Genomic DNA, 18213 nt, shown 5'->3' with positions numbered 1-18213 from the left:
AAAGGATATGAACAAACACATTTCAAAAGAAGACATTTATGCGGCCAACAAACATATGATTAAAAAAAGGTCATGATCCCTAGTCATGAGAGAAATGCAAATCAAAACCACAATGAGACACCATGACATGCCAGTCAGAATGGTGATCATTAAAAAGTAAAAAAACAAAAACAAAAACAAAAAAAACAGATGCTGGAGAAGATGTGGAGACATAGGAATACTTTTACACTGTTGGTGGGAGTGTAAACTAGTTAAACCATTGTGGAAGACAGTGTGGCGATTTCTCAAGGATCTAGAACTAGAAATGCCATTTGATCCAGGAATCCCATTATTCGGTATATAGCCAAAGGATTATAAATCATTCTACTATAGACATATGCATACATATGTTTATTGCAGCACTATTCACAATAGCAAAGACTTGGAAGCAACTGAAATGCCTATCAACAATAGACTGGATAAATAAAATGTGGCACATATACACCATGGATTAGTATGGAGCCATAAAAAGGATGAGTTCATGTCCTTTGCAGGGACATGGATGAAGCTGGAAACCATCATTCTCAGCAAACTAACAAAGGAACAGAAAACCAAACACTGCATGTTCTCACTCATAAGTGGGAGTTGAACAATGAGCACACATGGACACAGGGAGGGTGTAGAAGGGGAGAGTTTAATATACAGAAGAACAATCAGAGAAAGCTCTTTGGTTGGCTTGGACCTGGAGTTATTCAAGAATAAGTGGGGTGATTAAGCACTTGTTCATCATGTTGAAGAGGATCATGAATTAGATAAGGTTAAGATAGAAGGCCTCAAGGTCCCTTCTAACTCTAATAATATACACCAATTATTAAATGCTCATTAAGCTTGACTAAATATTTTATAAGTCTTATATCATTTAAATCTCATAACAACCCAGTAGGTTAGGTATGACTGTACTCATTTTACAAATGAAGAAACTGAGCCTGAAATCTGGTAGGACTTGGATTTGAATCCAAGTCAGAATGACTTAAAGCCCAGCTACTAACAACTGTATTATAAATGTTGTCTGGGAAATATAGCTTCTGTTTTGTTTCACTTTGTTTTGTTTTGGTCAGTTTCTTTGCCTATTCTGCGAAACTGAAGCCAAGTTGCCTTCTAGAAAAAAAATTTGTAAACTATAATTGTGTGGAAAGGAAAGTGAAAAGCCATTATCTCAGCTGGTTTCCTTCAAATTTCTGAGAAAGTCAACACATTTCCCAAGGAAAACTTAAGCTTTTAATTGTGATCTCTTTGTGTTTTGAGAGTGGAAAACAGAACAGCTTGGAAGAAACCAACATTTCCCAAAGAAAACTTATGCTTTTAGTTTTGATTTCTTTTGTGTTTTTAGCAATGGAGAACAGAAAAGAAAAATCCAGAAGGTATTCTGTTTATTACCATTACAAAATCAGCAAAAGCTTTGTTTTTTTTTGTTTGCCTGGATCCTTTCGAAAAAGCATTTTAAAAGTATTTGTTCAAGGAAAGGGAAGGGCAGTGTTATGTTTTAGTTCCTCGGAGTGTCTCAAATGCTTTCAAGAGCATTGAGATATTTTCCGAACACAAATAATTCAAAATCACTCAAAACGAATAAGAGCCTTGGCCAGGCGCGATGAATCACGCCTGTAATCCCAGCACTTTGGGAGAACAAGGCGAGCGGATCACCTGAGGTTGGGAGTTCAAGACCAGCCTGACCAACATGGAGAAACCCCGTCTCTACTAAAAATATAAAAATTAGCCAGGCATGGTGGGACATGACTTTAATCCCAGCTACTCAGGAGGCTGAGGCAGGAGAATCGCTTGGACTCAGGAGGCGGAGTTTATGGTGAGCCGAGATGGGGCCATTGCACTCCAGCTTGGGTGACAAGAGTGAAACTCTGTCTCAAATAAATAAATAAATAAAGGGCCTTAATCGGGTTTTAAGTAGAGAGAAACTTGAGAAATAAACAAACAGTCATATCAGGTGACATAGAAACTTCAGAAAGTTTTGGCTTAACAAAGAAAATGTCAGGAAAGGGGTGGAGAAAGAAAGAGAAGGAGACGGTTAAGGGGAGATAGAGAAAGAAGGAAGAAAGGAAGGAAGGGAAGGAGGGAGGGAGAAAGAAAGATGGAAGAAAGGTAAAATTGGAGATGAAACTAAAATAGTCACTTATACGTGTGGTAGGCTTACCAATGGGTTTCATGCTTATTTTCTTAAGGACAAATATTAAGGAAAATGGTTGTCAACTGACTGTATTATCTTACAACTCCATAAAACTCTCTTAACTTCTGCATTACAAAACTCAGATTCAAAATTAAAAACAATCATTTTACGTATTTAAATCTTGATATTAAGATTCCCACAGTGGATTTCACAATTGATTTTTTTTTCTGCCTTCATTTTTTTTTTACTAACTTTTGAAAAATCTTTTCATTTTTTATCCATGATACATTTGAATTTCATTAATACTATTAATATAGGAACCAAATTGGATATTCTTCCATCCCCCTGAAATTTTGTAGTTTAGATAATTTGCATTCACAAATCGTGTAAAATTAAAATTGTTCAAAAGGCCCAGAACTTTAAATTAAGAAAAAGCCATTTTCCATAAATATATACTGTCATATAAAATACTGCTTTATGCTAATGATTTATCTCTTTTGCCAGTTCTATAGGGGTAAAATTATCTTTCTCTTATTTTTATAATTCCCAGCAGAGTATCCTTTTACGTATAAGCTCATAAAAGATATTTATTGAATTAATGAATAAACATCTATATGCCTGATTGGATGTAATGGAATTTCTTCTTTATAATATGGAAGATTTATAAACTGCTAATTATTTGTCAAATGCAATAGGAGATAGATGGCCCAAATTTCAAGTAATAGATAAAAAAGAAGGTAAGAAGATTTGGAATAGTTTTTTAGATTTATCATTTTTCCTTCTTAATAACTAGAGAAAATGCTGGAAAATATACACCTCACAACTTAGAAAATAAAGAGAATTCTGTAGTTTTATAATCAACCATTAATGCATCATTGGTGGGAAAAAGATGTTTAGTATCTAATATTGTTCTTGTATTGAATCAAGAAAACTGGTATTTATTCATCATTTTAAAATGAACACTGTTCTATTCTTGATACAGAAATATGACAAATGTAAATCTTAAGCTAAAAATTTTATTCGAGAATTCTCTTTAAGTTAAACCCACACACGTACACATGCACACACACACTCATATCTAAATGTATTTAATATTTATTTTTTACTCTTTAAGTGATGTTATTTACATGTGCTGTTAGAATGCAAACCTTATCATTAGGACATCAAGGATTAAGCTCTGGCAGTATTAAAGTTAGAACAGTCACATGTCTGCAAATCTCTACATAGGTAAGAAGAAGAATCACTGTAAAACGAATGCTTATTCTTTAATGGTAAGTGATGTGGAACAACGTGTACTTAGTTCTAAAGTTCAGTTAAGGAGACTTCCGGAAGGTGCATAGCTACTGTATGAGTGTGGGGTGCAGAGATGGAGGATGCTTCTGGAAGTCAAGCAGTGAAATTCCATAGTATACTCAGAAAAGTTAATAGTTCAGTTATTTCCAAGAAGCCTTCTTGCTGCAGACCACTAATTAATGGTCCCACTGCTCTTCTCTTTCATTGGTGCCTTCCTCTTCTTCAGGGAATGCTGATTCATTCTGGCCTTTCAGATGCTTAGCCCCTGAAATTATAAAAATTATGCAAAATTTAAATGATTTTCATTTCTGGAAGATTACTGTGCTGCAAGAGATAAAGAAAAGAGTGGAAAGTTTTCATTTGATGTTTATGTGTTTTTCTCCAAGAATCTTGACAATGTAGTGCTATATAAACCTTTTAATTCACTGAGCAATAAAAACACACCCAGCTGAATTTCCATTAGAGGCGGGCTACCTTTTATAATTAAAGCTTCTCCATTAGGGATTACATCACAGCCTATTAAAAACCTGTTAACTAAAAATCTGCTCACAGGTTCTTATTATAATTCGCATGTATCACTTAGTTCAAATATTGCTTTTGGCATCCCTCAGTTCTATTACAATGAGAACTATTGAAACTCCTAGGAAGAAAAGGACATGTGTGCCATTTCTGTAACTTATAAACAATCACAATATTGTGAATCTTCTTTCAGTAACTAAACATACCATTGTGATTATGAAACTTCTCTATTCAAAATTCTTCAGCCTACACAGTGGGAAAACATACTACACAAGGCTTTTATGATATGGACTCTCTACCATTTCTCACCAGCCTTTCCTGCTTTCAGGGTAATTTACACTTAACAACACTAACCTACTCTTCCCCCGGCCACTCCATGCTCCCTCAGGCTTCCATACTTTTCTTGACCTGTTCTCACTGCCAGACATCTTCATCCTACACACATACCTGATAATCTCCCACTCATCCTTCTGGTATCAGCTTGCCTCCTCTCTGAGGGGTACTCCAATTCTCCATGTTCGTAGACTTTCTCATGTTCCCCCCTGCTCTTGGAACATCTATTGTCAGTTACCTTATAGGACTGTATTTGTTTACATATCTTTCTAATTTGAGAAAACTCCTTGATGTTTAAAATACATAATTTCATTTTAGAGTCCCAGGCACAGTGCCTAGCAAACAGTAGGTACTCATTAATATTTATTGTCTAAATGATTGATTGAATTAATGAAGTAACAATTTGGCATATGCCTTTGGCAGTTCCACAATAATCCATCTTTAGATGTTTTTCAAGATGATTTAAAATTTAGAGTATAAATCAGAAGACAATTACTACAACCACACTCAATCTACAAAATTATCTTTCATTTCCCTCGAGTTTATTCTGTTAAGACATCAGACTAGCTGAAACTTTATGTGTATAGTGATGGTTAATGGGGTGGGTGGAGGAAATTTTACACTTTTTTTTTTTTTTGAGACATAGTTTTGCCCTTGTCACCAAGGCTAGAGTGCAATGGCACAATCTCCACACACCACAGTCTCCACCTACCAAGTTCAAGCAATTCTCCTGCCTTAGCCTCCCAAGTAGTTGGAATTATAGGCATGTACCATCACACCTGGTTAATTTTGTATTTTTTAGTGGAGATGGGGTTTCTCCATGTTGGTCAGGCTGGTCTCGAACTCCTGACCTCAGGTAATCTGCCCGCCTCAGCCTCTCAAAGTGCTGGGATTACAGGCATGAGCCACTGTGCCTGGACCATTTTTTTGTATTTTATAAAATTGGTTTATAAGATTTTTAAAGTATTACTAAAAAACACTCCAGTAAGAATTGATAAATGAAAGGAAGTCATTACTCATGCTTGCTATAAAGCAAAGAGTCTCAAGAAACGTGTAAGTTCGCATGTACTGCTGTCAGCAAGCCTCAGAGTGCTATTTGGCAAAGAGTGACATCCTTGGGCTTTATGGATTATCTTGCAAAAATATTTTATCAGTTGTAATAATATTTAAATACCTTAATTTCATCTGCAAACACAGATTACTCACAATTCTTCTTGACCTAAGACTGTAGGGAGAAATTTTTTACCAAGACATGGAATTCATTTCATACCATCATAAATTATTTGAAAAAGAGGTCTCAGTGCTCAGGGAAAGGGAAGAGTGTTTATTGAGTGTCCAACCAGTCACTCTGCTGGAGTCTTACATGCATGAGTCACTAAACCTCAGTATTCCCTGTGGTAAACACCTGGATAGTAAAATTTAGACTTGGAGAAGATATCTGATTTGTACAAGGTTATAAAGGTATTGTGATGCTAAGAGAAGTTCTGACGAATCAGAGTCCCTCAGTATATACTGAATGAATTAATGAGGGTATGAATGAGTAAGTCATAAAGTTCCATTATTAAGAGACACTGATTCATTTTCACCTTTAGCTTTTTGGCTGCATACCCAAACTTTCTATCATTCTCTAGGATTTATCACAGGTTTTGACTACTAATTAACCTGGCACCGAGGTCTTGGGGTTCCCTCTGAAATATTAAGGCACAGTAATTATTCAGCCACCTGCCACTCTTCTTCCTGAGCTGAGCTTGACTATATCTCGCCAGGTTTGCACATGTTCTAATGGCTCTAGAGCTCATCTTTTTCATCCACTAGGTGACTACAAAGTAATAAAGCTGTGTTTAAGATAATGTTCTTTAAATAAGAGGTAATGATCTAATGTCCACATTGATTTGTCTAAATGAGAAGATCAAATGTAAAGGGAAAAAAAATGAGTAATTAAGATGTCTAACTCATTAATCCATTAATCACCCACTTTCCACACTTGAGAATAGGTCTGCTTGTTTACCCTGATCCACATTTAATTTATTTTATAATAATAATGGTCACAAAGTTATATGAAAAAACCAAACCTTTTTAAAAGTAAAATCACTCACTTGGACAAGTGTTAGAAAGTCTTCCTTAGCTCTATGGAATTGTGACATTATTATTTCCAGGTGAAACATTTTGATGAGGCAGGAGCTGGTGACATGTTACCACAGAGCCATTCAGTATAATATCTACCACAAATGCTTTGATTCCCAAAGCAGTTTACTCTAATGCCATCTTTCAATTGGATAATGAACAATTGTTTAATTTGTGCTTTGAAGTAGTCTTCAAGGTAATCTTTCTCTTTTTCTGTCATCAATATTCACCTGATTATGGATGCAATAATGCTGAGATTAAAGTGAGAAGTCTGCTGAGGGCTATGTATAGATTTCTTTCTCCCTACACCTCTCCTGCATCCCAAAACACATGTAGAATTTGTGTTTTAATTTTCTTTAAACCCCCATTTGATTTTTGAGGAGGGTTACATTTGATGTAATTCTAGAGGTGGAAGAAAATGAATTGGCCTGGGGGTGTTGTTGAAATTCTCAGAGCTTCCTCCTCTCTGCCAGATGCTAATGAGCATCAGGGAAATCCCTCCTCTGCACAGGGTTTGAGGCTTGGCACATGGCAAACAGCCCCAGTAGCAAGCACAGACTCAGCCAGGGCTGCATATGAGCAGAAGGCCAAGGAATCCCAAAAAAACACCATGGAGTTCTCTTCCTCAAAGCAAAATGAGCACACAGGAAAAGGAACCATGTAGAAGACAAGGTTATGCCATATAAAAATGTGCAGGAATGAAGAAAAGAAAGTAGACAATAAAAGAAGAAAAGGAAAAGAAAGAAATGTTGATCCCAAGCAGACTATAATACTTATTCTCTTCTCCATTCTGTAGATCAAATGGTTAAATGTGGATTCAATGAAGTTGTAAAGTAACTGAGTGAAGAATTTTGAATACTGAATCCATACACGGAGGTTTATATTTGGCAAACCACAGGTCAATATTTTTAATCGATTAATTTGAAGCAAAAGACAGGAGGCTCATTATATTTGTAGATGACACAAAATTTGGAAGAAAAGATGACATAAGTGGCAGAAAGTAAAGGTTTCCAAGTGCTGGAATGATGGCCTAAGCAATTAAGGTGGAATTCAACAGAATTTTTGTTTTTGGAAAGGTTAATTTAGTTCTTAAAAAAAATAGAGTATGAGGGCAACCTTAGTTAACTATGGTTAGGGATTTTAAGTGACCACAATTTCACTTGACCTGATAAGAGCTACCAGTTTCTAGGCACAGAGCTCCTGGCAGTGTTGGTGGTATTCCTAGTGGCAAAGTTGGCCATATAAGAAAGGGAACTGCTCTCTAACCATGTGTTGGTCATTCTTTTCCTGCAACATGCTGCCTAGTTATCATCTGCATTTTGAGAGGACCAATTCAGAGGGGAATTGGGATTATAAGTAGTTTTATGACATCACTTTTCTGGAGTAATTATAGATGAAACTGGAAGATTTAGCATAGAAGAAACTAATAGAGGACAATAGAGGCTGACTTTGAATTCCTAAAATACTGGAAAAAGAAAATTAATCTATGTGGCTTCTAAGAGCAGAAATGGGGTTAATGGCTGACATTTATGTGTATAGGCAGATTATAGCCCAATATAAAAAAGAAAATTCCCATATTCTTTATGTTTTCCCAGAAATAAACAAATGAGTGAGTTTCTCATCATTGTGTATGTTCAAGTCGAAGCCATAGTTTCATCTCTGAGGCAGGTTACAGATGATTCCTGCATTGAGTAGCAGGGTGAACTCATAACCTCGCAGATCCTAGGATGCTATTAATCCACAAAGGAAATATTCTGTACTATCGAAAAATTAGCTCTATTGTGCATAGTATAAATTACAAAAAAGTAATTATAATGTCAAATGACATAATGGCCCAAATTCACATTTTAAAACTAATTCTCATAGGGAATAGTAAATGTAATTGGATTCATTTTATTTTTTCAACTACATATTTTAGACCATGTAAATCATTTTAAAGTCCTCTAGGGAATCTGTGGGTGGATTTTAAAGAGGCTCTAACCCTCTTGGAATTCTATTTATAGTTTATTTGTGCTTTTTCAGGGAAGGCGGTCAATAGTTTTCAGCACAATCTCAGAGGGGTCTCTGATCTGCAAGTAATTGTGAATTTGAATTCTGATCTCTTTAAATATGAATAAACAGTTTCAGATGGTGAAATGACTTGATTAATTTCCCACAGTGGTTATTGGCTGAGCTGGGACACAAACTTTAGCCCCTGCCTCCTGTTGGAGCCTCCTTACCTGGGTCACCAGGACCTAATCTCCCACTGTTATTTATTTTTTAGAAAGTTAGAATCTGACGAAACTATGGTGACTCAGTATCATGACGTCTTTTTCCTTATCAGAGGATTTTACATAGCTGGTAGATTTTAACTTTTCAATCTTTTTGTTATTGTTGTTATTATTTTTAATAGAATTTGGAGTCAAAAAGATAATAGAATTTGACCTTGCCCAGGAACACTCCCAGAATAAAAAAAGTTACAAATAGCATTTAGATCATTTAAAAAGAGACAGCTTTTCTCTCTGTTGTTCCCAAACCTGGGACTGAACTCTGGGAAACACAGGAAAAACTATTGTGGTCTAGTCGGTAGAGATGAGACATTGTCAACAAGCAGTATGTGTTAAATATTATAAAGCCCCTACTGTGTGCTGAGCATGAGAGTGAAACAGCTACAAATCATATATGGATATAGGCCAAAAGGTGATGGTGTGCTTATAATGAAGCTAATTCAGTGAAGAAATGCTATGGATCAGTAAAACAAATGATGCATTAGGAAAATCCTGATAAGAAAAGAACTCCAACTCAAGGGATAGTAATTTGGACAGTCATTTATTAATCAATATGCTCATTAGCTTATGGGAAACAGCAAACCCGATGCCTATTGCAAAAACGATTAGCAAAATAGATTTCACAGGCATTGGTTTTCTGAAATCTCGCTATGTACAAAGGAGTGATTTCAGTGGCCTTACAAAGATGGCTTTCTAATGGTTCCTTGAGTATTGACCCCCTAAGGCTTATCACAGAAATAATGTTAGGAAAATCATTTTTATATAATAATATGTATAATAACATATATTTACAATGTTATAACTCAATATAATTTAATCTATAATATTTAATCTATAATGTAATACAGAAAGGTCCCTCAGTAAAGGCCCACCATCTCTCAGATTTCACATTTCTCAAAATGCTTTTATCTTTATTGTAATTGTTCAATCCTCTTGTCATTCATTTATAATGAACAGCTATGCATTAATACTCAAGGGTCATAGACATCAAAGGACATATTGATTTCATTTCAAAACTAAAAGCATATTATTTCCCGAACTCATCATAAATGTGTCCCTTTCTATTTTATTTGACGTAAATTATATGTAGACAGCACAGTTAATCTCTGTTCTAATATGATGACTGGCCAATTAATATAAACTGCAAATCAACACATGATCATTTAACTCCCCATTACTTAAGGAATCATTTCTTTGCAGAAGAATAAATGTGCAATATACTTTTCTCTTCATCATCCATAAGAATAGGAACAACATGTTTATGTGATATTCATAAGTGTGTTTTGTATATTTTTACATATATATTTTACCAAAGCTGTTACCCAATAGCAAAGCTGGTATAAAAGGTTTAGCAGTAAATACTAAGAAGGTAAGGAAAAAGGTGCTATTACAGATTAATGTTAGAAATATGAATTAAAATAATATCATTGGAAAGTAATATGATATCGCTTATCAAAATGTAAAGAGCCCGCATCTTTATCATCTCTCTCTTGTTAAAAACGTCACAAGGATTCTACTGCTTGGCCTAGGATGAGAGCCACTTTAATAGACTGATTGCCTCTTTTGCCCTCCATAGTCAAGTGTCCCTCTCTCTAATACCCATTTTTCTTCTGAAGCTAATGCATTACCCATGAATTTAGAAATAAAGTCAAATTTTTAAGCCTACACATAATGGAGCTAAACAATGTTTAGGCAATTTCACTTTAGAAAGAGACAGAATGCCTCCCTAGCCTACAAGACTTGACGGCAATTGATTGAACACAATAGCATATCTAAAATAAAGAATGCATCGATCAGCAGGAGTCAGTGGTTAGCCCTGAAAGGACTAAAAGTAAAATAATGAAAGAAGAGTTACATTTACAGCCAGAGAAGCAAATCTTGTCTGTGTTTTTCTAGCATGTCCAGAAAGAACATCCTGTGCTGGCATTTTAGAAGGCTCTGTCCTCCGGGCAGGGTACATCCCTATTGAAGCAATGGTTATCACAGGCTACCATAGGCTGATGCCAGTGTGTGTGCCGGTCACATAATTCAATCACCCAGCTCTGATTCTGAGCTAATGAAGGAAAATCTATGATAGCAGCAGGGCTACCTTACAAGGAGAGAAGGCTCAGACTAGAATAATATTGTCTTTACCTGACAGTAGTCATTTATTTTGAATTGATAAATTAACATTCTAGTTTTCTATGTCAGTTTTTAAAGTTATATTTTATTTTTAATTAACATATAACAATGCATTATTTTAATAATAAACTTTATTATTAATTTTAATATAAATATGGAGTACAGAATGATATTTTGATACATGTATATTTTTAAATGATTAAATCAGAGTTATTAGCATATCCATTATGTCAAATATTTATCAATAATTTACTTGTTTAAAATCCTGTTTTTTAGCTCTCTTGAAATATACTCTGTATTATTATTAATTATAGTAAACTTGCTGGGCAATAGAACACCAGCTTGCTTACAAGGAGAGAAGGCACTGACTAGGCTAGCCTTATCTTCACCTGAAGATGATATGGCTTATTTTTGAATTAATAAATTTGCATTCTACTTGTATATATCAGTCCTGGTATGCTTTTTATTGAGTACAAATATTCTAACTTCAACTGACTCTGAGTCATCAAGGAGATCATTTGGGAACATGCCCAGTGGAGACAGAATCTGGCTAGCAGCCAAAGTAAGTGGCAACTTGCAGGGAACTCTGGAGGTGGGGAAGTGACACTACTTTAGTTTAAGACTTACTATAAAACTGCAGTAATCAAGACAGTGTGTGGTGAGAAAACAGACAAAGAGAAGAATGGAACAGCATAGAGAGTCCAGAGACTGACCCATGTAAATGCAGTCAACTGATCTTTGACAAAGAAGAAAAGGGAATACAATGGAGCAAAGACAGTCTTTCCAGCAAATGGGAACTGGAACAATTGTACATCACACGCAAAAAAAAAAAAAAAAAAAAGAAATCTAGGTTCAGATGCTACACTCTTCACAAGAAAACCCAAATTGATCCAGACCTCAAAGTAAAACACACATTTATGATACTCCTAGAAAATAGCACAGGAGAAAATCTGGATGGCCTTAGATATGGTGATGCCCTTTTAGAGTCAACAGCAAAGACATAATCTACGAAGGAAAAATACTAGTAAGCAGTTTTTTAATGCTTAAGATATTTTAATTTTTTAATTTAAATTTTTAATGCTTAATTAAGATATTTTAATTTAATTAAAATTAAAATATCTTCTCTGTGAAAAACAGTGTAAAGGATGAGAATAGAAGCCACAGACTGGGAGAAAATGTTTGCAAAAGATGCATCTGATAAAAAGGCTACTATCCAAAACATACAAAGGACTCTTAAAACTCAACGGTAAGAAAACAAACAATCCAATTAAAAATGAAAAATGATCTGAACAGACAAGGAGATAGATGGCAAGTAAGCATATGAAAAGATGTCCAACATCGTCTTTCATTAAGAGCTGCAAATTAAAACATGAGATACCACTGCACACCTATGAGAATGGCTGAAATCCAAAACACTGACAAAACCTGAAGAAACACTGAGAAATGCTGGTGAAGACATGGAGCAACAGGAATTAAAAAATGGTATAGCCAGTTTGGGAGACAGTTTGGCAATTTCTTACAAAGCTAAACATACTATACAATCCAGAAATCACTGCTTTGTATTTACCCAAATGAACTGAAAACTGATGTCCACACAAAAACCTGCACATAGATATTTATAGCAGCTTTATTAATAATTGCAAAACCTTGGAAGACAAAATAAATAGTATTTGCTGGAAATCTGGATATAGATTATAAGAAGAGAGTCAAGTATATACCACCAAATTTTTTGGGCAATGTAACTGAAGAAATGGAATCATTATTAACTAAGATGGGGAAGATTTAGATGAAAAAAGTTTTTTTTTTTGTTTTTGTCTTTTTTGAGATGGAGTCTCGTTCGGTTGCTCAGGCTGGAGTGCAGAGGCACGATCTCGGCTCACTGCAACCTCCACCTGCCAGGTTCTTGCAATTCTCCTGCCTCAGCCTCCCGAGTAGCTGGGACTATGGGCACATGCCGCCATGTCCAGTTGATTTTTTGCATTTTAGTAGAGACAGGGTTTCACCGTGTTGCCCAGGCTAGTCTTGAACTCCTGAGCTCAGGCAATCCGCCTGCCTTGGCCTCCCAAAGTGCTGGGATTACAGAGGTGAGCCACTGTGCCCAGCCGAAAGTTTTATATAGAATATCTGGGTTCAGTCTGATCATATTAAGATTTACAATGTATACACAAATGAATACGTGATTATATGTGTTTGAAATTCAGGAGAGAACATGTTTGTTCTCTGTATATGTTGTGTCTGAACATATTTGAGACTTACAATATATACTCAAATGAATATATGATTATACGTGTCTGAAATTCAGGAGACAATTCTGGGCTCAGGTATTAATATGGAAGTCATCATTATTTAGACAATATTTAAAACGATTAAACAGTTGAAGATCACCAAGAAAGGAAGTGAGTAAAGAAGAAAATGAGGAGGTTGAGGAGGAATAACATGGGGAGAAATGCCAGATATAGGTGATAGTGGATGGAGGCAGCAAACCACATTGCCATTTGTGTTCCTATGCAACGATCCTGCATGATCTGCACATGCACCCCAGAACCTAAAGTACAATTTAAAAAAAAAAGAGAAAAAGAAGAAAACATGTTCAAAAGCTAAGCCCTGGAGTACTCCAATATTGCCAGTCCAAAGGGAATAGGATGACATAGAAAAGAAGACTGTCAAGGAGCATTTTATGAAGAGGAAAAAACCCTGGAGTGTAGGAAAATGCAAATGAAGTGAATAAAGAGTATACTTACAAGTGATACGACTTTAGATTGTCAAAACCTGCTGAGAAGCCAAATAATATGGTGAATGAAAATAGGTCCTAGGATTTAACAATAATCAAGTTCTTTGTGACCTAGACGAAAGCAGTGTTGGTGGAGTGATAGGTGGTGAAAGCCCAGTTGGAAGGAGGTTAAAGAATAAAAAGAGAAGGATGAAAACAGTGAATGTAGCCAACTATTCCAAGGAGTTTTGCTGCAAGGGAGAGCAAAGAAACACTGTATTACCTGGTAGAAAGTGAGATCAAATTGAATTTTTTTCTATTTTATTGAGGTATATTTGAAATGCAATAAACTGTACATATTCAAGGTGTACAATTTTATCAGTTTTGACAGATGTTAGCATCTGTGACACCATTACTACAATCGAGGTAACAAACATTTCCATTTGAAGAGGAATTTTTTAACCTAGGAAAAAAGAAAAGATATTTGTGTGCTGGTGAGTATGATCCCATAAAGAGGAGGAAAAATACGACATAGAAAACAAAAGGAAGAATTTCTAGAGCAATGTTTCAGAATACAGGTGGGGATAGCTATATTGCACGATTGAAGGAGTTGCTATTAGAGAAGAGCACAAAACATTCACCTATAATCGCAGGCAGAAAGGCAGGCTATGAAAGGGAAGAGATGGGGTAGATGGGGAGACCTCGTGCTGGGAGTTTGTGAAAGTTCTCTTCTCATGGCTTCAGTTTTCTCAAAGTAGGAAGCAAGTTCATTAGCTAAGAGTGAGAAAGAGGGCGATGTGTTGGAGGTTTGCAGAGAAAGGATACACTGTGTAATAGATATCTAAGACAGTGGAAGAGAGAATGAACTAAGGAAATGTAGTGTGCTTGTCAGGAAGCACTAAGTGCCCACCAGAGGTTTTGTAGTTATGAATTTAAAATAAGACCAGTCAATAAAGTTGTGTCCCGTTGCATAAAAAAAGGTGAGGAGTAGGTCCACACCAGGTCTCATCACTTGCAAAGCCTTGTTAATTTGTTTTTCATTCTGTCTCTACGACGTTTTGTAGTTTAAGAGTTTTTATAAATACTTTTTCTCGTATCCATGACGTCTCCAGGAAAATAAGGCAGGAATGTTTGAATTTTAAACGATGGCAGGAATGGGGGCAATGTTTAATCTAAAAGAACTGATGGATTTTGAGCATTCTAAAACCTAGGCTACAATTATGGGCAAAAACATTTCATTGGAATTATGCAATATTTGTCATTTCTTTATTTACAAGTCAATTTTTGCTCAGATCATGACATATTGTAAGATTGCAAATTTTAAAAATTAATAAAGACAAAGTTTCTGGCAAGTTCATTTTCCCCTGGCAAGGTATTACCATAGGAAGAATTTAAAGAAAGCCCACTGTTATAGATTGAATTGTGTGCCCCCAAAAGATGTTGAATTTATAGCCTTCAGTATCTGTAAATGTGACTTTATTTGAACATAGAGTCTTAACAGTTCCTAAAGTTAAAGTGAGGTCATTAGATTGGGCTCTAATCCAAAATGATTGTGAAATGGGAGGAGTTTTTCCTTATCCCCTGAAGGGCATGAAGTAGGGATGTGGCTTGCTTCTTCAGGTGTCCCACTGCTCAAACCTCTAGGGGGAGCATGCAGACCAGCAAGTCGTGCGGCTCCAACCCCAGACAGGGTCTAGGGTTGAGTGTTTACAGCTCCTGAAGCCCTAGTGGGTGTGTATGACAGGGTGGTCTTTCAGTTTTGCTGTCTGCAGGTGGCTGTGTTAATCAGCTCAGTTAGGCCCTATGTCTTATGGCAAAGACGGAGGGGTTTCTGTATCCCGGGGTTCTTGCGTAGTGTGCCAAAAAAGTCGGATCACATGTAGGCTTGGAGAATGAGTTCAAGGTTGTGGGGTGTTTTTTGTTTTGTTTTGTTTTGTTTTGTTGTTTTGTTTTGTTTTGACACGGAGTTTCGCTCTTGTTGCCCAGGCTGGAGTGCAATGGGGAGATCTCCGCCCACCACAACCTCCGCCTCCCAGGTAGCTGGGATTACATGAATGTGCCACCACGCCCAGCTAATTTTGTATTTTTAGTAGAGACGGGGTTTCTCCATGATGGTCAGGCTGGTCTCAAACTCCCAACCACAGGTGCTCCACCCACCTCGGCCTCCCAAAGTGCTGGGATTACAGGCATAAGTCACCGCGCCTGGCCGAGTTCAAGGTTTTAGTGAGTGGTGGAAGTAGCTCTCAGCAGATGGATGGGGAGGCAGAAGAGGGATGGGGTGGGAAGGCGGTCGTCTTCTGGAGTCAGGCCACTCAGTGGCTGGGCACTCCCTCAACCACCCTCAGCCAAATTCCCCTTGGTGTCCACATCATTGATGGCCTGCAGCGTCCTCTGGTGCCTGCTGATAAGCTCTTTTGCTTCTCTGCTCCTCTCAACATCCAGCTGCTTGTGTGTGTTCCCGCTAGGGTCTCCGGGGTTTTATAGGCACAAGATTGGGGGCGTGGCAGGCCAGAGTGGTCTTGGAAACTGCAACATTTGGGCATGAAAGCAGGAGTACCTGTCCTCACTTAGATCCCAGGCACAGGCCAGAGGGTGTTCCCTTGCTGGGAACACGCCCTTCTGTACTCAGCACTTCCCTGCCCCCTTCCCGTACCAATTGTATCCTTATAAAAGGGAGAAATTTGAACACAGAGACAATTTTGTACAGAAGTAAAATGATGTGAAAACACACAGAGAAAACCATCTATAAGCCAAGGAACATCTGAGGCTACTAAACACTAGGAGAGAGGCATGGAACAGACTCTCCTTCAGCCCTCAGAGGAATCAAACTCTCAGGACACCTTGCCTCAGGCTTCTGGTCTCCAGAGCTGTGAGACAATACATTTCTGTTGTTTCAACCACCAAGTTGTGGTTGTTATGGCACATCGTAATGGCAGCCCTAGAAACTAACACATCCATAGTGTTGAATTGCGTATAGGAAATCTCCTCCATCCTCCCGACCACCATTGTGATACACCCTCAGTTGGATTTAAAACACAGCCACTGAGTTCCCCCTGCTGCCAATGAAACATTCAGCTTCTCCGGAGCACCTGCTCTCAGACTATATCAGCTCTTCCTTTCCTTTATGCAGTCATCTACCAACCTCATGGTCATACTTATATGATCTTCTCTGGAGATTATAGTAACTCCCTAACTTTCTTTATACCAGTACTCCTAAAATCATTCTTGAAGACTTCAGTCTCCACCAAGATGCTCCATTCCCTCTCCTTTCATGATAAAGCTTCCTTACCTAGACTCTCACACCTCTACACTTCTCTCTTCCATGATACTCATCAGACAAGACTACAATTGTGATAAAAATCCATCTCTCAGGCTGGGCACGGTGACTCACACCTGTAACCCCAGCACTTTGGGAGGCTGAGGCGGGCAGATCACGAGGTCAGGAGATCCAGACCATCCTGGCCAACTTGGTGAAACCCCGTCTCTACTAAAAATACAAAAATTAACAGGGCGCAGTGGCGGGCGCCTGCAATCCCAGCTACTCTGAGAATAGCTTGAACCGGGGAATCACAGTGAACCGAGATGACGCCACTGCACTCCAGCTTGGCAACAAGGTGAAACTCCTTGTCAAAAAAAAAAAAAAAAATCCACCTCTCTATAATTATAAAATACCTGAACCCAATGGAGAAGCACAACTGACAAAAGTCTACAACTATGCTGACTGATGTCACATAATTGACCACAATTTTTAAATGGGCTTCAACATTTCCTGAAAAATCTATGCTATTTTCCTCTTGAAATCATTCTTAAATTTTCTCAGAAGGCTATTTACTCCTCAAATCTACAACATTCCCATACTTTCCTCAAACTCAGCTGATTTGAGCAATCGTTAAAGAAATGACATCAGCCTGGCCAAATCTACTAATATATTTGAATCTGAACCCATATATCTGCCTTATCTCATAAGAGTCAAACCTCGTTTTTTTTTCACCCCTCATTTTTTTTACAATATCTCTTCCCCTATCAAAGCAGGACTCCTAAAATTGTAGCCACTCTCTTCTGCATTGCCGATTTCTTCCATTCTGCTAAAATATTTCTAATGTCATGAACACGTTTTAAGATCTTCCACTTCAGGACACCCTCTTTTGACTCTATGTTCCTCTCCAGACACCACCCCCTGCCTCTTCTCCCTTTCATAGCAAAACCCCTGATAGTGTACTAGATTGTCACTTTGAAATCTTTTGTTAACCCCCCGCAATTAGATTTCTATGCCTATTATTCCATTAAAATGGTTCTTGTTAAATTTTCAAAGTGCATCTAAGAAAATTTCCAAAATTTTCTTAAATAGTTCTTGTTAAATTTTCCAAAATGCATCTAAGAAAATCTACTGCTCAGTTTCACATCCATTTTATACAAAATCTTGGCAGCTTCGTCACGATCGAACACTTCTCTTTCTCGGAACACTAGCTTTAAGATGACCAAACAATCCTGTTTTTCTACCTATGTCATTGGCTACTCATTCTCAGTCTTTTCTGCTAGATAATTTTAATCGTTCTTACCTCTTCATGTCAAACATCCCTAAAGCTTGGTTATTGGATGTGTTATCTATTTACGCTAACTCCCTATGTGATCCGATCCAGTATCATTGCTTTAAATATAATCTATATGTTTTTTCCAGCTTTTTGAGG

The 18213-nt window shown here is 37.1% G+C and overlaps 1 protein-coding gene across 2 annotated transcripts in view; it reads right to left on the bottom strand.

Moving 5' to 3' along the window:
* Positions 1 to 3162: 3162 nt before the first annotated feature.
* Positions 3163 to 18213, bottom strand: part of PPP1R1C (protein phosphatase 1 regulatory inhibitor subunit 1C) — a 142140-nt gene continuing 127089 nt past the window's right edge. Inside the window, exon 5 of one of the 2 annotated variants that reach the window (XM_017532759.2) lies at positions 3163 to 3716. In XM_017532759.2, coding sequence (XP_017388248.1) covers positions 3628 to 3716 — 89 coding nt within the window. In that variant the 3' untranslated portion in view covers positions 3163 to 3627. The remainder of the gene's footprint in view (positions 3717 to 18213) is intronic. The other variant, XM_037740052.1, reaches the window with a different exon arrangement.

Source organism: Cebus imitator, unplaced genomic scaffold (assembly GCF_001604975.1).
Source record: "Cebus imitator isolate Cc_AM_T3 unplaced genomic scaffold, Cebus_imitator-1.0 Scaffold78, whole genome shotgun sequence".
Classification (NCBI taxonomy): Eukaryota; Metazoa; Chordata; class Mammalia; order Primates; family Cebidae; genus Cebus; species Cebus imitator.
Note: the sequence above shows the minus strand (reverse complement) of the source record. Positions and strands in the feature narration are given on the sequence as shown.